Source organism: Spermophilus citellus, assembly GCF_964194105.1.
Source record: "Spermophilus citellus genome assembly, chromosome: 9".
NCBI classification, from domain to species: Eukaryota; Metazoa; Chordata; class Mammalia; order Rodentia; family Sciuridae; genus Spermophilus; species Spermophilus citellus.
This window is the reverse complement of record NC_138191.1, coordinates 91,431,730-91,456,768: the sequence shown is the minus strand read 5'-3', so window position 1 is coordinate 91,456,768 and position 25,039 is coordinate 91,431,730. Positions and strand designations below refer to the sequence as shown.

General features: G+C 35.8%; 1 protein-coding gene across 1 annotated transcript in view; it reads right to left on the bottom strand.

Annotated features, from left to right (window-relative positions):
- Positions 1 to 25,039, bottom strand: part of LOC308657257 (uncharacterized protein C1orf87) — a gene marked incomplete at its 3' end in the record, with an annotated part of 89,345 nt that overhangs the window by 60,978 nt on the left and 3,328 nt on the right. The window contains exon 2 of the mRNA XM_081308790.1: positions 11,616 to 11,850. Coding sequence (XP_081164916.1) covers positions 11,616 to 11,850 — 235 coding nt within the window. The remainder of the gene's footprint in view (positions 1 to 11,615; positions 11,851 to 25,039) is intronic.

Here is a 25,039-nt window from a genome sequence, read left to right as displayed (position 1 = left end):
GCCTACAGGAGACGCATTTGATAGGAAAAGATATACATAGACTGAAGGTGAAAGGTTGGGAAAAATCATTCCACTTATATGGACTGCGGAAACAAGCAGGAGTGTCCATACTCATATCTAATAAAATAGATTTCAAGCCAAAGTTAATCAAAAGGGATAAAGAAAGACACTACATACTGCTCAAGGGAACCATACACCAACAAGACATAACAATCATAAATATATATGCCCCAAACAATGGTGCAGCTATGTTCATCAAGCAAACTCTTTTCAAGTTCAAGAGTCTAATAGACCACCATACAATAATCATGGGAGACTTCAACACACCTCTCTCACCACTGGACAGATCTTCCAAACAAAAGTTAAATAAGGAAACTATAGAACTCAATAACACAATTAACAACCTAGACTTAATTGACATATATAGAATATACCACCCAACATCAAGTAGTTACACTTTTTTCTCAGCAGCACATGGATCCTTCTCAAAAATAGATCATATATTATGTCACAGGGCAACTCTTAGACAATATAAAGGAGTAGAGATAATACCATGCATCTTATCTGATCATAATGGAATGAAACTGAAAATCAATGATAAAAGAAGGAAGGAAAAATCATGCATCACTTGGAGAATGAATAATAGGTTACTGAATGATCAATGGGTTTTAGAAGACATCAAAAAGGAAATTAAAAACTTCTTAGAGTTAAATGAAAACACAAACACAACATATCGGAATCTATGGGACACATTGAAAGCAGTTCTAAGAGGAAAATTCATTGCTTGGAGTTCATTCCTTAAAAAAAGAAAAAACCAACAAATAAATGATCTCATACTTCATCTCAAAATCCTAGAAAAAGAAGAGCAAAACAACAGCAAAAGAAGTAGAAGGCAAGAAATAATTAAAATCAGAGCTGAAATTAATGAAATTGAAACAAAAGAAACAATTGAAAAAATTGAGAAAACCAAAAGTTGGTTCTTTGAAAAAATAAATAAAATCAACAGACCCTTAGCCATGCTAACGAAGAGAAGAAGAGAGAGAATCCAAATTACTAGCATACGGGATGAAAAAGGCAATATCACAACAGACACTTCAGAAATACAGAAGACAATCAGAAATTATTTTGAATCCTTATACTCCAATAAAATAGAAGATACTGAAGGCATAGATAAATTTCTTAAGTCATATGATCTGCAGAGATTGAGTCAGGAGGATATAGACAACCTAAACAGACCAATAACAATAGAGGAAATAGAAGAAACCATCAAAAGACTACCAACTAAGAAAAGCCCAGGACCGGATGGGTATACAGCAGAGTTTTACAAAACCTTTAAAGAGGAACTAACACCAGTACTTTTCAAGCTATTTCAGGAATTAGAAAAAGAGGGAGAACTTCCAAATACATTCTACGAGGCCAACATCACCCTGATTCCTAAACCAGACAAAGACACTTCAAAGAAAGAAAACTATAGACCAATATCTCTAATGAACATAGATGCAAAAATCCTCAATAAAATTCTGGCGAATCGGATTCAAACACATATCAAAAAAATTATATACCATGATCAAGTAGGATTCATCCCTGGGATGCAAGGCTGGTTCAATATATGGAAATCAATAAATGTTATTCACCACATCAATAGACTTAAAAATAAGAACCATATGATCATCTCGATAGATGCAGAAAGAGCATTCGACAAAGTACAGCATCCCTTTATGTTCAAAACTCTAGAAAAATTAGGGATAACAGGATCATACCTCAACATTGTAAAAGCAATCTATGATAAGCCACAGGCCAGCATCATTCTGAATGGAGAAAAATTGAAGGCATTACCTCTAAGATCTGGTACAAGACAGGGATGCCCTCTCTCACCACTTCTGTTCAACATAGTCCTCGAAACACTGGCCAGAGCAATTAGACAGACGAAAGAAATTAAAGGCATAAAAATAGGAAAAGAAGAACTTAAATTATCACTATTTGCAGATGACATGATTCTATACCTAGCAGACCCAAAAGGGTCTACAAAGAAACTATTAGAGCTAATAAATGAATTCAGCAAAGTGGCAGGATATAAAATCAACACGCATAAATCAAATGCATTCCTGTATATCAGCGACAAATTCTCTGAAACGGAAATGAGGACAACTACTCCTTTCACAATATCTCCCCCAAAAATAAAATACTTGGGAATCAACCTAACAAAAGAGGTGAAAGACTTATACAATGAAAACTACAGAACCCTAAATAGAGATATAGAAGAAGACCTCAGAGGATGGAAAAATATACCCTGTTCATGGATAGGCAGAACTAACATCATCAAAATGGTGATATTACCAAAAGTTCTCTATAAGTTCAATGCAATGCCAATCAAAATCCCAACAGCATTTCTTGTAGAAATAGATAAAATAATCATGAAATTCATATGGAATAATAAAAGACCCAGAATAGCAAACACAATGCTAAGCAGGAAGTGTGAATCAGGCGGTATAGCGATACCAGACTTCAAACTATACTACAGAGCAATAGTAACAAAAACAGCATGGTACTGGTACCAAAACAGGCGGGTGGACCAATGGTACAGAATGGAGGACACAGTAACCAATCCACAAAACTACAACTATCTTATATTTGATAAAGGGGCTAAAAGCATGCAATGGAGGAAGGATAGCATCTTCAACAAATGGTGCTGGGAAAACTGGAAATCCATATGCATCAAAATGAAACTGAATCCCTTTCTCTCACCATGCACAAAAGTTAACTCAAAATGGATCAAGGAGCTTGATATTAAATCAGCGACACGGCGTCTGATAGAAGAAAAAGTTGGCTATGATCTACATACTGTGGGGTCGGGCTCCAAATTCCTCAATAGGACACCCATAGCGCAAGAGTTAATAACTAGAATCAACAAATGGGACTTACTCAAACTAAAAAGTTTTTTCTCAGCAAAAGAAACAATGAGAGAGATAAACAGGGAGCCTATATCCTGGGAACAAATCTTTACTCCACACACTTCAGATAGAGCCCTAATATCCAGAGTATACAAAGAACTCAAAAAATTAGACAATAAGATAACAAATAACCCAATCAACAAATGGGCCAAGGACCTGAACAGACACTTCTCAGAGGAGGACATACAATCAATCAATAAGTACATGAAAAAATGCTCACCATCGCTAGCAGTCAGAGAAATGCAAATCAAAACCACCCTAAGATACCATCTCACTCCAGTAAGATTGGCAGCCATTATGAAGTCAAACAACATAAGTGCTGGCGAGGATGTGGGGAAAAGGGTACACTTGTACATTGCTGGTGGGACTGCAAATTGGTGCGGCCAATATAGAAAGAAGTATGGAGATTCCTGGGAAAGCTGGGAATGGAACCACCATTTGACCCAGCTGTCGCCCTTCTAGGTCTATTCCCTGAGGACCTTAAAAGATCATACTATAGGGATAATGCCACATCAATGATCATAGCAGCATAATTCACAATAGCTAGACTCTGGAATCAACCTAGATGCCCTTCAATAGATGAATGGATAAAAAAAATGTGGCATTTATACACAATGGAGTATTACACAGCACTAAAAAACGGCAAAATCATGGATTTTGCAGGGAAATGGATGGCATTAGAGCAGATTATGCTAAGTGAAGCTAGCCAATCCTTAAAAAACAAATGCCAAATGTCTTCTTTGATATAAAGAGAGCAACTAAGAACAGAACAGGGAGGAAGAGCATGAGGAAAAGATTAACACTTAATGGAGACGAGTGGGGGGAGAGAAAGGGAGAGAGAAGGGAAAATGTATGGAAATGGAAGGAGACCCTCATTGTTACACAAAATTACATATAAGAGTTTGTGAGGGGAAAGGGGAAAAAAGGGAGAGAATTGAATAACAGCAGATGGGGTAGAGAGGGAAGATGAGAGGGAAGGGGAGGGGGGATAGTAGGGGATAGGAAAGGTAGCAGAATACAAGAGACACTAATATGGTATTATGTAAAAATGTGGATGTGTAACCAATGTGATTCTGCAACTTGTATTTGGGGTAAAAATGGGAGTTCATAACCCACTTGAATCAAATGTATGAAAGATGATATGTCATGGGCTTTGTAATGTTTTGAACAGCCAATAAAAATAAATAAAAAATAAAAAACTAAACTAATAGAAAAAAAAGAAACATAGATGCTAAAAAAAATAAAAAAACTCACTATTAATAGTAATTGCTCATATCATTAAATATAGTGTCTAAATCCCAATTATATGATAAATCTTATTATTATAGTTTGTTTATTCAAAACAAGAAACAAATACGGTCTGTATATTGCATCTGGCTGATATCTCTGACATCTTTTTAAATTTCTATTTTTTCTCCCTCTTTTTCCTTTTGCCACTATTCTTCTTGCAATTTATTTATTGAAAAGCTGTATTTTTTTGCCCTATAGAGTTTTACATAGTCTGTATTTCATTGCTTGCATTCCTGTACAGTTTAACAACTTTTACCATATATACCATAAATGGTAGTTAGATCTAGAGTCTAGATCATATGAAAATTCAATTTGTTTCAAAAGTTTTTTTTCATAAATGGTGTATTTTTCCTGTAGAAGCAACTGATGTCTGGTTATCTTTTTGGTCACATTGCTTAAGTCCCCCTTTTTTGGGGGGGGCAGGATTTTGCAGAATTAAATTCTTATGCTACCATTTATTAATATATTAATTGGAATGCTTCACTAAAGAGAAACTTCCACTCATTTGCTATTAACATACAGTTTGCACAGGAAATACAGATTGAGTACTTAATTCTTAATTCTCTTAATACTTAATTCTCTTATTTGCCAGTTTTAAAAAATAGTTTGTTCCCTAGTATTCTTTAGAGGTGATCAATGAGGGTTTGTTTGTTTTTAAAAGTTCACTAGATTATGGATTTAACCATACTTGATGTGTTTCAATCCATTGTTGTGTTATTTTCATCAATGCCTACATTGTTCTACTTTTGACTGGTGGGGTCCTCTTTAAGTTATATCCTGAGGTTTTTCTGATAAGTCTTAAAATGTCTGTGGTATCTTCACTGCTTTTAACTAGATGCTCGTGGAACAAACCTGGAATAAGCTTCAGAATTTCACTGAACAGAATGCACATCTAGGATTCTCATTGATATGTGGCAGATCCTAAGTTTTTTTTTTTTTTTGAGTAGAGAGTAAGAGGAAATACATGCTTTTACAGAATTCATATGATATTTACAATTTAAATGTAGGAATTTTGTATGATCTTATCAATACTATATCTGTATTTTATTTCTTCTACACTAAAAAAATCCCAACTCCAAAAAACACCAAGAATCACTTCCCCCATAATATGTATATATACAAAACAATGATAACAACATAGTAGTTCTGAAAACATTTATATATATATATATATATATATATATATATATATATATATATCTTCTCACTGTATAATACTTCTAGGGACATACAGTGAAAGTCATGCTTCAAAGCCATTTATGAAAATTCCATTCTATTTGGTTTTACTGAAAATTAAGAGTTAGGTTTATGTAGTGGCCATTTTTCAAGGTGGCTTCAGTGGTACTGCCTCCCGGTTTCATGTTCTCATTTAGCCGCCCCTGACCCTCACCATTGAAGTAGGGTTAGCCTATGTTACCAGCAGAAAGGTGAGGAAGTGAGTCATGCTACTTCTGATACCAAGTTATAAATGTAAATGATGTTGTGGCTTCTAATAAGATTGTGTGTGCTCTGTCTTTTTCTTCTTTATTGGATATTTCACAATTAGGGGAGCCACCTGCTATCTTTGAGCAGGCCTAGAGAAGGGGCCCAAATAGAGAAAAAAATTAAATCTCTGGCCACAGTTGACAAGTAACTATAGTCTCTGAAAATAAACACTTGAGTGAGCTTGAAGTGGATCCTCAGCCTGGGGAACCTTCACAGGACTGCCTTCCTAGGGGATATTGGGAATATAATTTCATGAGCTCTTGAGCCCAAATCTCTGATCTAAGCTGTACCTGAATTCTTATCCTGCAAAAACAGGTGAAAATTAACACAAGTTTATCAATTTAAGTGTAACTTTTGAGGCAATTTGTTACAAAGCAATAGACAACTAAACTGGATTTAATTTTTTTTTTGAATTTTAGGAATTGATTTTGTTAATATTTAATTTTGTTTTATAAATATGCAAAATATTTATGTAGTTCCAATGCACAAAACACAAGATTTATTCAGAAAAATGTTATATATTTTTGATCCCTCAATCCTGTTCCATCTATTTTTAATAGATAACTACTTTTTCCAAAAAGCACTTGGGGACATGGGTCAGTGGTAGAGCCCCTTGTCTGGCATGTATGAAGTGCTGGATTTGTTTCCTAGCACTGCAAAATTCAACCAAACAAAACCAAAAACACCTCCGAAAACAAACAAACAAACAAACAAAAAACAGAGACAAACAAAAAATCATAAGGAATAGGTAAATAGATATCTGATTTAGGTAGATACTTGGTAGAGAAATCTATAAATCTCGGCTTTTATTCAAATAATAATATATGTAGTTAGATATATACCTGTATTCATATATATGTATACACACATATGTATATAAAAGTTCCTAATTTCTTTCTTTTTTTTTTTTGTGGTGGTAGGGATTGGACCCAGGGCCTTGTGCATGTGAGGCAAGCACTCTACTAACTGATGTATATCTCCAGCCCCATAATTTCTTTTTATAGTTTCATAATACTCCATATATGCATGTATCTTTGTTTATTCAGCCATTCCTTATTGATGAACATTTAAGTTGTTTATTTTTTTTGGAATAACAAGTAATGTTGTAATGAATACCTTCTGAATGAAATTTCTAATAATTTTCCAGTGTTTCTTTAAGATAGATTTCTGAAAGTGGAATTTTCATGCTAAAAACTAAATGCACAGGAAGAGCTTCTAATCATTGTAATGTTTTCTTCCAAAGTGGTTGTTCCATTCTAAATTTCCTTTATCGATATAACAGAGTATTTCTTTGCCACAGCTTTTAAACAAAGCATGCTATCAATTTCCTGATTTTGCCAGTAAGAAAATTTTATTATAAGAAAGAATTAATTTATGTTCCACTTATTAAGAGCAAGGCTCTGTTTTTTGGTAAGTTTAAGAAACATTTACATTTGTTTTTCTGTAAAAACAAACTCATTTTGTTTGTTCATCTTGCGTATTTTTCTAATAGTTTAATCTCTTTTTTCACATAGACAATTCTATATGTTAGGTCTATATTTTATCATGATATCAATGACAAATTTCTCCTCAGTTTTTCAGATTTTGGTACTTTGCTTACAGTGGTTTTGTCCATAAATAAATAGTGAAAATTTCACTCTTTTTCTTAGTATATGTGAATGTTGAGTCAGAGTTAAGAAAATTCTCCTTCAGCCCAGGAGATAGAAGAAATACCCATATTTACCTATGCTATTTGTAATTTTATTTTTTAACACTGAAATCTAAGATCCATTTGGAATATATCAATAATATATGTTCCATATATGTATGACATATGTGGAATAGGCCCAATTTAAATTTTCTGTATGACTTTCCAATAATCTCAATATCACTGATTAAAAAGTCCATCTTTCCCTTGTTCATTTGTGATATAAACTTTACTATACACAAATTATAATAGGTAGGTAGATTTTTCTTTTGAATTCTATAGGTCATGGCATATATATATATATATATATATATATATATATATATATATATATATAAATCACAGCTCATCAGTGTTGTGCTTGGCCATGTGGTGGATTGATTGCTTTAACCAACAATATGTTAGTGGGTATGACGTAATCAAAGACTTAAAATGTACTTGAGTAGTTGAATTTGTCATCTATCACTATGCCATGAACATGCTTTGAGGGACCCGATGGATTCAGATTAAGAAAAATAGCAGACTTGAACCAAATAAGCGGATACAGCCAAGCCTAGACAAAACCCACATGAGATCAGTAAATGCTGCCTTGGCTTATATATTTGAATATGAGCGAGCATATTCAATTATTGTTAAAAACCACTGAGTACTGGGTGATTTGTTACACTGCAGTATTGATTTAAAATGGCTAACCAGTAGAGATAGAGAGGTTTAGAGAAAAGAAAATAGTTTGAGGAACACTAAAGTCACTGGTGGGATAGAATGGTGGTCTGACTGGGGTGATGACAGAAGAAAAAAATGAAAGAAAACATTCTGAGAAACATGAAGGTGCAAAAACGGAAAAGACTCAGAGATTGGTTGGACATCAGAGTGAGGTGGAGGCAGAGAAGGAAAGTATGCTCAGGTTTCTTGCTGGCACCAATGGAAGAAGGATGGGATCATTCTATGAGATACAGACTACCAAAGGAAGAGCAGATCACAGGTTCTGCTCTGCACATGGTGAATACACCATGAATTCACAGCCAGGCAGGAGGGTCCTTGACCTCTGCCTATTCATCTATTCAATGAAGATAGAATCATGTGCTTCTTCCTACCTCATGGGAGTGTAACAAGGAAAATACATGCTAAAGGGTTTTGAAAATCATGCCCAAGCAGTGAACTGTGAAGACTATTAAAATTAAAGCACACTTTTATTTTCATGCTGACAGATGCAAAAATCATGATCAAATTATATTTTTGAAACTGTGTTACTGAGTTTGTTGTTCGTCATACCTTTTTTTTTAATTTAAAACTTTTCTGAGAGAAGGCAAAGCTAATGATTCTGAAAAACAATATAACAATATATACATCTTCAAAGACTTACCCATTAGGAGCAGACTCTCAGGAGAAACATCCTAAGGATGATGGGAAGAGGAAACAAACTCTCTTGGCATGAACCTTCACAAATCACTGAAAGCCCTCTGGGTCTCTTGTTTTTCATTTGTGAAATCAAGCTTTGTACTTGTTGATCTATACAATACCTTATTGTTCTCATATACTTAAAATGGATTCTTGCAGCATTTTCAGCTTTATTTACCTCCTACCAAGGATACTCATTGAACTTAATCTGTTATTTCACACTTGCCCATCCTCACTCATGTTAGCTCCGTCTTTATCAGCAACTTTGCTTTTGGAGCAAATTCAGCCAGTCCAGATTGCCTGTTATGTCCCAGGCAGGGAGACTTATTTTCATCTATGTGTGAGTGACAAGGATCTAGAAGGAGTTCTGATTGGTTTGCTTCTGTAACTGCGGCAGGATTCCATTTACCACTTAGTCAAGGTGGTAATGAGGGTCTCTGTAGCCGGCGACGGTGGCAGCCATCTGGCAAGCCAGCATTACAGGCCTGCCTGGCAGACAGAACCAATTAGTCAGTCCCCACACTTCCCACGAGGCCTTCCTGAATTTGGTGGCTGGGTGTTAGCCCTGCTGAGCCTCCCACAAAAACCTGATGAGTTCTGAGAAAAGAGAGGCAAATCCCCTCTCTCTGCTACCATAGAGCCAGCAAAAATTCCAGATCATGGAGGTCCAAGAACTGCTCACCCAATGAACATTCTGCCCATTGCCATGGTGGATGCAGAATTCATGGCACGAATGGTGGGTGGAGGTATTAGGAGAAGTGTCAAGAAACAAATTTCCATTTGTAAGAGGAAAACTAGAATTGACTTAAATACCCATAAGGGACATATTAGATTAACCACATTCTATCTATAGAGAGGAAGAGATGTGCAATTTAGTGATTCAGGACCTACTACTTGGGCTTGAATTGTGGCTTTGTCACTAGTTAGCCTTATGAAATTGGCAAGTCACTTGACCTTTTGTTATTCAGTTTCCTTATCCATGAACTAAAGATAATAAGAGTTCCTACCTCACTGGGTACTTGGGAATAGTGAATTAGTTAATATATGTAAAAACTTAGAATAGTGCCTGGCACATAGCAAATGCTATCCAAGTGTTAGTTGGATATGACTCTTACAGAGTCATTAAATATGATGTGTAGGATGATTTTTTTTCATTCCAAGGAGAGAATTCTATATATGTAGTGAATTGAGCAGGATAACAATGAACATACACATAATGATTCCATTCTGTAACTAAGCATGGAGAAAAGAAGAGAAATCAAGGGCAAGAGAACCACTAGTTTCTTTGGTTACGTTTTACTTCCTTCTCTTTTCCAGAATTTCCACATGAGTATGTAATATTTTATAATTAGAATGATCAATGAAAAATTCAAGTGAAGAAGAAGGAAAAAAAAAGATTTAAAAAGACCTGGGTAAACATCTAACCTGCACACCTGAGTCACTTCAACTTTTCTGAGTCTCAGTTTTATCATCCATACCACGATGATGGAAGTAATAGTGCTACCTATTAATAGTAGCACTATTTATTAATTTTATTAATAATAAAATTTACATGCAAGCAGTCAATAATAAGTGTTTTTTAACTGAATTATTATTACCAATGTCATCCTTGGGAAGCAACAGAAACAACAAGAAATTTATCAATGTCAGAGTCAAATTTGAGGGTACAACTCAGAAGTCTTTAGAAGTTCATACTAGATTATTTCACCTCTCCAGATTCATTATCTCCTGCTCTAAGAAGGAACAAAATTCAAGAACTCATTCTGGGGAAAGCCAAAAACAAACAAAAAAAAAAACAAAACTCATTAAATGGAGACTAGAAGGCCCTGGTTCCATCCTAGGCTATGCCACTAACGTTTTGAGAGAGTTACTTTTATAAATGGACTTCAGTGTTGAACTAGACCTTGTGGAGCAACATGTGACGTCCATTGATATGCTTGCACTATTCAAAATCTGTAATACGTTGAGTAGTTCTTATGAGCAAAAGATCACAAATCCCCAGGTAGTCCTTTTCTCATATAACTAAAGACTAGATAGTATCTCAGTGATTTTAAAAGGGCTATTAAATTTTTCAACCAAAAATAGTTATGTTAGAGTTTGCTGCAGACCCTAATCAGTATTCTACTAAAATATCTGGCTGTCACTTAGAGCTTGGCAGCATTGCAAAACTCCTACCCTATGTATCTGTTTAATTGCAATTTCAGCAATTTTTGGAAATTGTACTTTGTTATCAATGAATCATTAGTTTTGTCTTGATTTAGATCCAGTTTTCAATTGCTGCTATACTTGCTTTTTAATTACAAATTACTAATCATTTAGATTCATCATTATAAAGTCAGTTTGTTACGGATTGTTTGGTTGATTGTTAACAGCATGCAGTGATACATATTTCTATCAAGACAGTTTTTGGCCTATAATTTTTTGATATTTAGACATGGTTATATTGGATTTTGAAAATAAATTTTCTCTTCCTGTTATGTGAACGCAGACAGACCTTGCTCCTCCAGCAGGCCAGAACTTTGCCCAGATAGTGATATCTAATCACTGTAGTTACTACTGAATATCACTGATTTAGTTACAGCCAGAGTAGGTTGACCAACTCAATTGGTAGTCAACAAAGATGCAGTATACAGATGATCTTGAAATTTATTTTCAGATTGAAAAAGTAACGATTCTAATTTCCATTTCATGCAAAACATATTAATTTTTATGTGTACAAGTGTGTGTTTGTGGGACCCTATATTTTCATTTCCATTTTCCTAGTAAATTACAAAAAAAAAGCTTGGGAATTTCTCGTTACTCACTTTGCCATCCAGGAATCTGCCACAGTATGTTCCTGTTAGGAGTTCCTGGCGGTTCTCTGGTTTCTGGTTGTTGGCTGGGTGCTTACCCTCTTCCATGTCATCTTGGTTATCCATGGTTTTGTGATCAGAGGGGTCAGTGGGAGCTGGTGTGTCCTTACTCATCTGCCTGGCATTCCCAGTCCTGGGGTTCTGGAGCGTTGTTTCAGTTTCCACCTCCAGGTTCTCATTCTGCTTGCTGTGAAGAAACAGTTTTGCACTTTGTTACTCATGGGGCAGGCTCCTCAAACAGTAGGGTGACATGAGAAACAGGAGGTGTTAGTCTGGTGGCATGAACATCGTTAACTCGGCAGAGTGGAACGCAGAAGTAAATGTTGGTATTTGTCCATGGATCATTTGCTATAGAGAGAGTGCTATTGTCTTTCCAGGTTTCATTTTTTTCCCTCCCTACTTCCTCATAAATATCACCCATCCATCTTCTCCCGACCCTTACGGGAAGCTGTGAACAGTGTGAAAAATGGCCCTAAAGGTTATTACATTTCTCAATTACAAATCTAACAGGTATTTTCAGCCTTTGCAACTAGAAAAGGAAGAAAGTCAGCACAATGTGCCAGTTCCAGGTCTGCTCTGCTCTGTCTCTCCTCAGATGCCTCACATGGAGATTTCTTTTTCTCTCAGTACTGTTTCATCTACATTTAATATTTAGCAGGTAGGAGAAAGAAAAAAAATTGGAAGGAATGGTTTTCAAAAATATATAAATAACAAACAAAATTAACCAAAAGCCAACCTTGTTTAATAACTAAAGACTTCTGAATCAAAACAATAACATTATTTTAAATGTAGAGAACATCTCTGAAAATAAGAAACACCTGTACTATTGTCACATAAATAGACATAATACTTGAAGTGGGTGATTTTATAAGATTTCCTTAAGAGTCAGACAGCTGAAGCTTTTTGGTAAAGTAGATCAATTTTTATGAATGTGTATTAAGAAAAAAATGTATAGAAGAAATTTGAAAACTTGAAATATGTAGTAATGCTTGGATGATCCTATATTCATAGGATAGACATTATAGAGCCATTAAAATATTTATGCTTAATTTTAATGACACAAAATAAGTGAAGAATATGATTATTTCAACAAATAAAATGTATGTAAGTAATGTGTGAGCTTATTTAGTTAGCCTCGAAAAAGAATGCCAGAAATTAACAGTAAGTATCTCTGGATGATAGAACTTGGAGTATTATACTGCACTTTAATACATTATATCATATTATATCTTTTTAAAACTATTTTTGTATTTATATATGACAGCAGAATGCATTATAATTCTTATTACACATATAGAGCACAATGTTTTAAATCTCTGGTTGAATACAAATTATATGCACACCAATTCATATCTTCATACATGAACTTTGGATAATAAGGGAGGGGGCATTGGGTTTGAAATGACCGAGTAATGTGATGGACATTATTATCCAAAGTACATGTATGAAGACACGAATTGGTATGAATATACTTTGTATACAATCAGAGATATGAAAAAATTGTGCCCTATATGTGTCATGTTATATCTTATAATATTATAATATTATTCTAAATGAGAACATGTCATTTTATAATCATAAAAAAAATAAAATTCAAGGTAGCTATGCTTTCCATCAAAAGGCTAAGTACTAGCTCTTTCTTTGATATGGTGCAAAGAACCCACTTTGAAGCATGACATGTTAACTGAGAATAAAACTTTTGCTGATTTGAATAAGGTCAAATGAGAGGCAGTGATTTGAATGAATGGCTATTTTTTTATGGTCATCCTGTTGTGGAAGTGGTAGCGTAGAAGAAAAGCGATTTTAAGATTTTAAGATTTTCTGATGGGAAGCATGTTTATGGAGGGAAGAGGACTCCCTAAAGGGAGATTAAAATGCAATTTCCAGTAAAGTAGGAGGGAAACAAGGAGAGTGGGGGTTTGGCAGCTAAGCAAAGAGGATAATCCAGGGAGAGGGAAGAGACAGCAGTTTCAACACTGCTGAGAAAGGTAAGTTCTGAAAAGGATCTGTGTGGTTTAGCTGTAAGGATGTTGCATGTGTGTCGCGGGAGAGGGGGATCCTATGAGATAATGGAGGTGAACCCTAGACTGAAGTGGCTGAAGAAAGAGAGGGGATAAATGGTAGACAGGAGGCATAAAGACCTTGGTGAAGATTCTGACTGTAAGAGGGGAAAGATAAGGTGGGAGTAGATGTGGAATGTGAGTTTCAGATGGCTCTTGGTCACTGTCATGTTTAAAGCTGTCAGGGACTTGGGCACATTAAAGGGCCAATGGTGAAGAGCCAACAGACCTGGAGAAAAGAGAGGATGTCATTGATGAATTGCAATCTGACAAAAGGAAATGGGATGTCACTGAGAGAACAGAAGCAGGAAGGGAACATCAGGAAAGGTGTTAGTGAGATGGGTGTTTCTAGGCAACTGTTTGTGTGTGGTCACAAGAGGTTGGTGAGATTGCCGACATCTTGAGTTTTTTTCCTCTGATAACAAGGGACTGTTACTTGTTAGGTCTCATGGGGAAAATAGTGAGATAGAGAGTCAGAATTAAAGACAGATGGTTTGAAGAGTGGAAGAGAACTGATCAGAAAAATAAGACAGGGGCCAGTTAAGTTGGAGACTACAGGTTTTGTAGTATCAGTTGGATGGCTGGATACTCTCCTCCGGATTGAACTCTAGTCTTCATGGAGCTCACCTATGACTAGGACTTTCCAAGACAGGTCCAGAGGAAGGGTAACAGTGAAAGATGGAAATCTTATAAGAAGTATATATATCAGACATTCAGGTCTTGAGATATGAGAGGAGATATTAGTTCCCTGACATCAACAAACTTACATTTCATTTGGCTGCACAAAAATAACACAAACAATTAAGTCAACAATTGATATAAACAATTCTACAAGACAGGATGGTGGTTATCTTTGTAAGGTATAGAATACCAAAGAGAGTATGGGGGTTTTCTGGGATACCAGTCTATTCTTTATTGATCTGGGTGTTTAGTGAATGGGTATACCATATTTGTGTGGTTGGTATATCATATCAATGTGTGGTTGGCTTTGACAAGTGTACTTTTATGTAAACTTAGATATATATATATTTCTCTAAAGTGTTAAAAGAAGTTGGTCTGAAAATTACATAAAAATATGAAACATAATTAGTTAGCATATAAATAAATGCCAAGTAAATATTATGAAGAATCAGTACTGTTTGAAGATAAGAACAAAGAGAAATAACTATGGCCTGCAATGATTACAAAAGTAAATTGTGCTCTTGAGCTTTTAACTATATGATAGCCACACTATAGCCATTTATATACCTTAATTTATTTATCAACTCCATAGGCAGGTGTTCATATTATTCTTATTTTAAGATGAAGAAATCAAGGCTCAGAAAGTTTATGTGACTTGTCCATTTCTACAAAGCTTTTCAGTAGTGAGCCTAGGTTTTAAACCCAAGTCTACTTGGTTGCCTGCAAACTCAGATCTTATATACCAATAAAGTATGTAGACAGTCCACCAAAGTTTGGGATTCTGGAGGAGCAGAAAGCAGAAAAGCAGGCAACCAAAGCAGGAAGTGCAAGTTTTGAAGGCAGAAATAGTTGTGGAGCAGAGAAATTCTCTACTGGATGGAAGCAAGGACTATATGTTATGTTTGTTTCAATTACCCTCAAAACCCTTTTCTGGGCAGTCTCAGGACAGAATGGCCTGAGAAATTCTGAAATGTATCTGCCTCTCTTTGAAAACAGCCACAGTGGATGTAAAAACCAAAAATAACCTGTAAAATCTGTTTCAAGTAAAAGCTGTTTAAAAAAATACATAGCACTTTAAAAATTAACATGAAAATGACTGTCGCTGAGAAACAGCCTGTGCCTGTGGTTAGCACAAACAATCCCACAGCACACATTTGTTGTTATGTTGTTCACGAACTCACAGTTCTTCCCTCCAGGCTTGTGCGCTAGCTACCTACATTACTGAAAATAGAAATTTGCCATTTCAAAAGAAAGGGAAAGAATGCCACGGATGATTCTTGGAAGCGCCACACAGCTAGCTTCCACAAGCGTACTTCCGACCTCCCCCGGCTGCTCCAGGAGGTGCCATGAAGAGTTTAGTGTCATCCAGGAACTAGGGCAATTAGGGAGGATTGCTGTGCTGTTGCCGAATGATAAATAAATGAGAAAACAGTTCCTTTGCTCCCTCTCTCACACTGAGCTCTCGCTGTAAACCAGCCCTTGAGTGCCACCTTCTACTAGAGCTCAGAGTCTCAGGGTTAGAAAGAGGACGGTAAGGGCCTGTAGTAGCCTCCTCTGCCCAAGGCAATGTAGGGATCCCTGTTGGTCCTACCGCCTGTGTAACTCCACCTCACCAGATCTCACATTTGATTTGGATTACACCCCTGCCGGGAACATAAAATCTCAAATGAACGACCCAGGGGGCTCAGCAAAAGGTCACCAGATGCCATCTTAAAGGTCTGCCAGCCTTGGCAGCCACTCAATGCCCCCAATTTCCAACTGTGCGCCAACTAACAGGCCCTAAACCCTCTGGAGTAGACAGCCTGGACAGTGCCAGGGCAGTGAATGGGGATCTAATTTCAGTAAATGAAAGCATGCTCTTATTTAGAAGTGATAAGTGCTCATCAACACAACCAGAATTTTCTTAAAAAAAAAAAAAAAAAGAGAGAGAGACAATAAAAAATAAAATAGGAAAGGGAAGGGAGAACAGCTGAAAAATCTTACCCAACTCCACAGGGGAGTTGAAACTTGAAGCCTGTGCTAATGTGTGTAGCAAATGAGGAAGGACAAGGGTTTTTTTCTTCTCTTTTTTCTTTCTTCTTTTTCTGTTTTCTTTCTTTTTTTTTTTCTTTGCCATGGAGCTATATAATGCATCATTATCATAGAAATTTGGTCTTCAGAAAGATCTTTGTGAAAAACAGAGAGTCTGGTGTTCCAATTTGAAATACAGTATTTAGCTTTAAATGTAAAATGACTTGGGATGTAAGAAAGACTGCTGGAGGGGAGAACAGAATGAAAAGTGTAGAAGAAGTTAATACCAGAGTGGAAAAATTCACAGTCCCTTGACAAACAGGAGGCGAGAAGAAAGTGGCCTGACTTGACCAACAGAGAAAAACTGTGCACTCCATCCGAAAGGATTTTCCTTTCACAAGAGGACAAAGGAAAGTGGGGATGACTACAAGTATATTTCTTTAAATAACCTAATAAGAGACAGTGAAACCTAGGTGATGGTGGAAAAGACTGTATACCCCATAGTACTCAGACAAGGAGGAAATGGGGGAGGGACCTTGTGCTCTACAGGATAAAATGCTCCTTGTACCTGAGCTACGTATGTCTGTTCTCCCCCAGACACCAGATTTTGCAAGACATGGATCTTTTAAGATCGTTATTAAAGTAAATCTTGCTTTTTGCTATACCTGTGTCTCTGAGCCCATTCTTTGGGTTTGGACAGGTGAGTATATTTCTCACTTCTTAAAATTAATTCAGCTTCCAAATTTTGCCCCAAGTCATTTCCTCGTCACTAGTTGATGTGTGCTAAATGCATGTGTCAGTCATCACATGTAAATTCATATAAATTCTTTCATTTTACCCTAATAATCTGCAAAGTAGCTTTTATTGTCACAATAGTATACAGGGGAGAAAACCAAATGACCAAAGAGGTTAAGTAAATTGTCCAAGGTCTCCTTGCTGGGTAGTGGAGAACTAAGTCTTGGGCCAAATCCTCAGTTTCATATTCATAATTTACAAACTATCCAGCATGAAACAATAGGGTTTTTAAAATTATCTTTTCCTCTTAAAATTTAATCAATTTAATGAAAAAATCATAGAAAGTCAATTAGTCCATCTTCTAACTTAGTCTTCCTGCAGAACTCCTAAGTCTTGGTTTGTACCTTCTTTAAGAAAGGGAATTCATTACATTCCCAAAGTTATTCCCAGAGTAGCTCATTTCTTTCTTCATAACATTGAGAAAAATCTCACAGTAATGAAAATATTTCAAGTTTATTTTTCATGGCATTTGAAGTTCAGTATTTCACAGAAAAAAAGTGATATCTCAAATTAGGGCAACAGCTGCAAAATTAATAACTAAATAAAATAGCAATTGTTCTTTTATATGATTTACTTTTAACTTACAAAAAATCCCATCTCAACATTTCTGTCTTCCTGCAGCCTATCCTCACTTATATACAAAACTGCAGTGATAGATACATTTGAACCTCTGATGTTTTTTTTAAATCCATCTTTTAACTATGCGTGATACCTTTCTTAGTAGAGTTTGGGTGGGTGTACAATCTACACATTGTATTTATAATGTGTTGACTTCAAAGATCTCATAGTTAAATGGAGAAGCAGACATTTTAACAGAAATGTATAATATAGTGTGATCATAGAAAAAATAGAAGTTATATAAAAAGAGACATGGAACCATAGGGGAAGTTCAAATAAAATTTGCTTAAGGAAAATGGAAATGACTCCTAAAGGAAATGACATATGGATGGGATGGAGAACTATTCCAGGTAGGAGGGTGGGCTTGTTCTTAGAGAAAAAGGCAGTGATTTCTGACATTTAAGCCCGCACTGCCCATCCATAATCATGCGGGAAGCTGGATGATAAAAGAGGTCATGTTATCAATGTGAACCTATTAAGGTGGAGTTTCTGAAACAGGACAAGAAAATTTATATTTTAGAAAACATCTCAGATGATTCCTATGTACAACAAAGTTTGAGAAACAACAGGATGGAGAACAAAATGAAGTCCTTTTCTAATATATTGCTAAATTTACACGTAGTTTCAGGCAGTACAGTATATAGTACTTACCAGGCCAGGCAATTTATGTCCCAAAGACTTGAGTTTGAATCCCAGCCCCAAACATAATTAAGCTGTGTGACTTTGGGCAAGTTATTTCACATTTCCAATTTTTCGGTTCTCATCTTTGAAATGAGAAAAATAAATCTTATCAAGATAAGATGGATAATATATTGAGCTCCCAGCCTGGTTCTCAGAGAACCCTGGACAAATGGTAGTTCTGTGTTAGTCACAAGGTAAAGCTCTTTACCGTTAAAAACACCTCCCTCATCACCTAGGTACAGAAGAGATGTCCTTTCCTCTGGGCTTCTAAAACTTTCTTTACCCATAGGCAAATCTAATATTCAAAAGAACAAGGTGTCGCAGTACATAGGAACTGAGGAAAGTCTATTTAAATAGATAAAAAAGGAATTAATGAAATCTGTCTCCAACTTTGTTACATCTCATCATGGTAAATACAAATTCTAGAAATCCCCCACCTAAAAAAAACAAACAAACAACAACAACAACAAAAAAAAAAAACACCAAGGACAATTAATTAGCATTCAAATCAGCTCTTATAAATCAGGCTTCCTTAATTTTACAGGGAACCACCCCCCAAACATTGTTGTATCATGATATACCCAAGTGGATTTTCCCCAGGGGCTTCGGACTGCACAGCTTCTAAATCTTTGAACCAATCACTACCAGCTTGAAATTCAGGGTCCTTTGCATTTACATTCTCTCCGGGTTGACTTTAGCAAGTGTAAACGAAATAACTGTGCCACTGCATGACCTCTTCAACAATTATCTCCATGCTTTAGAGCACAGTTTCTGAGTCAGATCTTCTAGCCAACTCAAGATGTAGAATAAAAGTCCTGTCTCTATACTGGCCCCTGAATGCATCCACATGGTCTTTGGAAACGAGAACAGTATTTACTAGCATGTTATTTTATCTAACTTGGTAGAACTAAGTCAGGGATATATGGAGAAATAATAGATTTAAAAGTATACATAGTTTGGAAAAAATAAATAAATAAATAAAAGTATACATAGAAGTATAAACTTGTATTTTTTCCAAATTTTAACTGGCTAACCTAAGTGTGACAAGGTGTTATATTATCTATAAAAAAGTTGTCATAAACATGTACAGAAACTTTTATTTTGTTTTGCTTGTAAACCAAAGGAAAACTATATAGCTTGGTAATCTTTAATTTAAAAAATCCAGTTGAAAATATGCATATCAATGTATTAATACTTATGTCACTATAATATTTTAAATGTCTACATAGTATCTCATTGTATCCTATGCACTGAAGATTATTTTTGTTGCCAAATTTTTATTCACTTAAACATTGCTGCTCTGTGAAATTTGTTCTTTTTGCTCTCAGATCCTTGACATTCTTCTCCATCTCAGATACTGGTATGGACTCTCTCAACAGCTGCCATGTCCTCTGATTCTGGTTGTTTTTGGCCAATGGATAGCCCTGGCAGGAGGTGGTTCCCGCTCTGCACTGACTCAGGTTACCTGTGTCTCCTGACCAATGGCTATGACTTTTCTCAAGGTGGCCTGAGCTACAGAATGCTTCCTCCATTTAGTTTTAGTAACCTTCTCCTCCAGTTATCTTTTCAAACCCAGTGCTGGTACCAATCTTGCAAATGTTAGACATGATTCATTTTTTTTTAAATTGTTTTTTTTAGATAGACATGAGACTAGGCTTTTGATAAGTTTTGACATATCATATATACATGGAGTATTACTTTTTCTAATTAGGATATAATTCTTATGTTTGTACATGGTGTGCAGTTTCACTGGTAAAATATTCATATATGAATATACGAAAGTCATATCCAATTCATTCTACTTACTGTCTTTCCTATTCTTATCCCCCATTGCTTTCCTTCATTCCCCTTTGTCTAATCCAATGAACTTCTACTCCCCCTTACCCCTTACTGTGTGTTAGGATCCACATATTAGAGAGAACCTTCTGCCTTTGGTTTTTTGGGAATGGCTTATTTCACTTAGCATAATAGTCTCCAGATCATCTTTTTACCTGCTAAATCATAAACTCGTTTTTTTTATGGCTGAGTGTTATTCCATTGTGTATGTATACATAATTTTCTTTATCCATTCATGTATTGAAGAGCATCTAGGTTGGATCCCTAGCTTAGCTATTATGAGTTAAACTGCTGTAAATATTGATGTGGCTGTATCACTGTAGTATGCTGATTTTAAGTCCTTTGAGTATATACTGAGGAGTAGGATAACTGAGTCAAGTGGTGGTTCCATTCCAAGTTTTTGAGGAATCTCCATGCTGTTTTCTAGTAGACCACAATTCATACATTGTACCTTATGGTCTCTTAATCTCAACCTATGTCTTATAATTAGTTCTTTCCTAACCAAACCCTCCCTGGGTCATCATAATTTGGATTTCTTATTATACATTCTAACTTACACGTTTTTATATATCTTTGAAACTAAACCATTATATCTATCCACAATTATTTCTACAGAATATATATATATATTTCATGCCAAAGTACAAAGACTTAAGGCTTTAGATAAATATACTTGAAAAAGTCCATTAGCATGTATTTTTTTCTCTAAACCCTTGTCAACTCTGAGTTGAAATCTTGTTGTAAACAAGATTAACATGTGATGTGAATTTCCCTATGTATCTCCTGTTTGTTTTATTTCTTCTTTTGTAAATTTCTGTCAAGTTCTATTGCCAAGTTTTGCAATTGGACTGTTAATCTTTTTCGTATTGATTTGTGGGAGCTCTTTGTACAACAAAAAGTTTAATTTTTTCATCATATATGTTGTAAATACTGTTTTGTTTTTGACTTTGATTTTTTTTTAAATATAGAATTTCAAATGGTAAAAATAACAACATTTATCTCAGAGTCTCAGGTTGGGCATCAGTAGGCACCTATTTTGTAAAGTGTTCATTTAGCATTCACTCACATAATGCCCTGAACTCTTAAGGACCTATGACTTGGTCTTACACTTCAGGAGATGTAAAAAACAATGTTTTCACCATAATAGAACCCAAATGGTCTCTTCTTTATGCTTCTAACAGTGCCTAGAATAAACACACAAACAATCAAAAACAAAAAAATAAAAGTCGCTGTAGAAGTGTAATGAAGAAACTGTTTAATGCAGTGAAGCTTTGAAGAGAAACATGATTTTCACATTTCATCATTTTGAACTCATGAAAATGGAGACAATTCTGTCTGATATTCTTGTTCAATTTTAAGAAGAGACTAAGTTCATGGATATTAAGGTATTATGTAGATTATGTACTGAGAAAAGCAAAGATACAAAGATGCAGTATTCTGACTAATTTTTTCTTTAAAATAAATAAGTAGGATTCTTGAATTTTTATTTATTTTTTTAAATTCATTTTTTTATTAACATATAACAATGTACCTCCTAATGGGGTACAGTGTGATATTTCAACACATGCATACAGCATGCACTGCTCTTGAATTTTTAAGTCACAAAAGTTTATTCAGAGTTTATTTAGGGACTACAACTAGCTACCATCTCTTGCCTTGATTACCATAAGGGGACCCTGAATGGTCTCTCTTTTCACTCCCTGATTAGATAGAGACATCCTTTAGAAAATAGAAATACGATGTGTTCTCCTCTGCTCTTAATTTTCCAGTGGTTTCCCATCATAGGTAGAATGAAACCCATAGTTCCTCTGGTGGCACACAGCCCAGAATTCTAGCCCTCCTGGCCTCTCTGACTGACTTCATACTTTTTATAAGAAAAACACAAGGAAATCTTAGATTTTAAAAAATTTGCTTAGGCTCTATGCACTCAACTTAAGTGTTATTTTTAGAGGTTGGTGGAAAAACCACATGCCCAATATCTGGAGAACTTGTGGCCTGTGGAAAGTTGCAGCCTTTTCTTCTGAAACAGAAGGGGAAAAGAACCTACTCATTTTAGGGAACATTGGTAGCAGAAGCCTGCTCCCTGGGATGCAGGCTGAGCCAGTCTTAGTCAGCTCACTGCTCACTAACCTGAGATAATTCTCATGGATAATTCTGGTTGCATGTTTCCACAGTTTCAGTTTAAAAGTCACTTGCTCAGAGAGGCCTTCCAGAAATATCCTTTGTGATCCATATACCCCTACAATCCCTTTCTTTTTTTCCTTATTGCACTATCCCCATTTGGATGAACATTGCTTACATGTTTTGTGTCTCCAACCATTAGAACTTTAGGTGGACTGCTCTACCTTCAAGGTTTGGAACTCAGTAGGTGTCATTCATATTTGTGGAAAGAATTTCACATATGCATTTACGTCTACAACTTAGCATTAACCATCAGAAATGTTTCAATTAGAAATGTTTCAGTTAGAAACATTTAAGAAAAGAGACAAAGAACTTATTATATGAATGACTTTGGGGGATTGAAAAAATGACAGAATATGGGCTCCAGAAAAGTCATACAGGAAAATATTGGAAGTTTACATTTCTTGGCTATAAATATCAATGCAAATTATGACATGTATTTATTATCCTTTTCCCATAAAAGTTTGCAGCAAGCTTCCCATGTGCTTAATAATGCTATATCACAGAAATGTGTGGAATAAGAAAGGGCTTTGGTCACTTAATTTTGGCATTGGATGGAACTACAACGATCAACTTTATTCACTGGAAGCTTCTCACAGGGGTTTCTTGAAATGGACCCATGCCTCTTCTCTTCAACAAGATTTAGATTCTCTAAATGTTCCCCTGGGACACATGCCACATCCTGGTTCTACCACAATGGATTGTTCATCATTCCCTTGGCTATCTCCACTTTTAATGTGCCAGGATCCCTCTTATAATATGGCATCCGGAATGAAGAACAGAACTCCAGAGTACTGAGCGCAGAGGGCCTCAGATCTCTCTGGCCGGATATGCCCAGTACATGCGAAGCTCAAATGCAGACCAAACAGACGTTTATACCACATAATCACAAACATGTCCACTTATCTAAAGACAAACTTTGTGTATATTTTCTGTTGATTTGATCTTGTTAGTTTTAGCCTTTTTTTCTGACAAGACTTCCTTACATGTACAATCATTTGTCTGTCTTCCTTTGATTGTGAATTCAAAAGTTGTTGAATAAGAACATGGCCACAAACAAATCCTTCCTACCTCCAGCTGGTTGTGTTTATAGCAATTGTTTTAATCACCACCACATTGGTATATACTATGTTTTTAATATAGTTTGTTCCCTCCAAAACTCATGTGAGAGTTTAAGTCCCCATTGTGGGGTATTAAAAGGATGGAAACTTAATCTGACTATGGTGCTTAGAGGTAGGACCTTTGGGAAGTTATTAGGATTAGATAATGTTTTCAGGTGAAGCCCCACCATTGCATGCTGGGGAATTTATAAGAAGGGGAGACATATGCACATGTGCACACACACACACACACACACACACACACACACACACCACACAAACACTACTTGTGTCTGCTGTGTGAAGCTCTCCTCCATTGCTAGGCTCTGCCAGCAAGAAGTCCATCAACATTTATGTGTCCTCAAACTTGGACCTCCAGAACTATGGGCCAAAGTAAACCTATTTTATTTATAACTTATCTAATCTGTGGAGTATAAACTCAATACAATTCCACAGATTAGATTGGACCATTACAGGATGTCACCTACCTCAATAGTGTTCAATGCACAATTCTGTCTTGTCTCAGGACTTTATGAGAAAGATGTTCTTAGTGATTTGTTGACCTGGAAAGATACTCTGTCTTTATCATTTCCTTCATTTGGGTTGCAGTGATCTCCTCAATAAAGGGAACAGGATGAGTGTGGCCCAAAGTGTTTTCAGTTAACATATACCAACTCTTGGAGATCATCACTTTCACATTTCGTTTTCCTAATTAATGCTATATTTAATTCTTTGGCCTACAACTTGCCAGAGATGGTCCACAAGCCTCTGGCTCTGTGATTTTTATTCCACACTCTTATTTCCTTTTTGTAAATGAAGAAAAAATAATGTGTCTGCTGTCCTCTGGCATATCTTCCTTTGGATACAGTATCAAAGTTCACTCATCAGGGTTCCAGAGGAACATCTGCATGCTTATTTTAATAGCATGGGTCTTTAGATTTAGATTTATTTAAAGCAACCAAGTATTGTCTTTCTAGATCTTTAGTTTTTTTTTTTTTTTTGGCAACTATGTTGCTCTAATTCATGCAGTGGGATTTTAACATGTACAAGACTGTGTCCTTTGTGCTGAGGATATAGTTGTACATATAGAATTTACAGTTAAAGGAGGGAGAAAGAGATCTATGTGAAGTCACCAATAAGTATCTGTAGAGGTGTTATGAGAGCCACAGGAGCAGCAGGCAAATCTGAGGCTGCTGGTGGTACAATACTATCAGGTTTGTATTTTAGAAAGATGGTTCTGGCCATAATTGAAACTGGGCTTCTCAAACTGAAGTGTGCATAAGAGTCACTTGGGTATCTGGCTAAAAGACAAATTCTGACCCAGTGCATCTGGAGATAGTGCTGAGGTTCTGTTTGTAACTAGGTCCCTGGTGAGGATGGTGTTGCTGGTCCATGAACTACACACTGAACAATA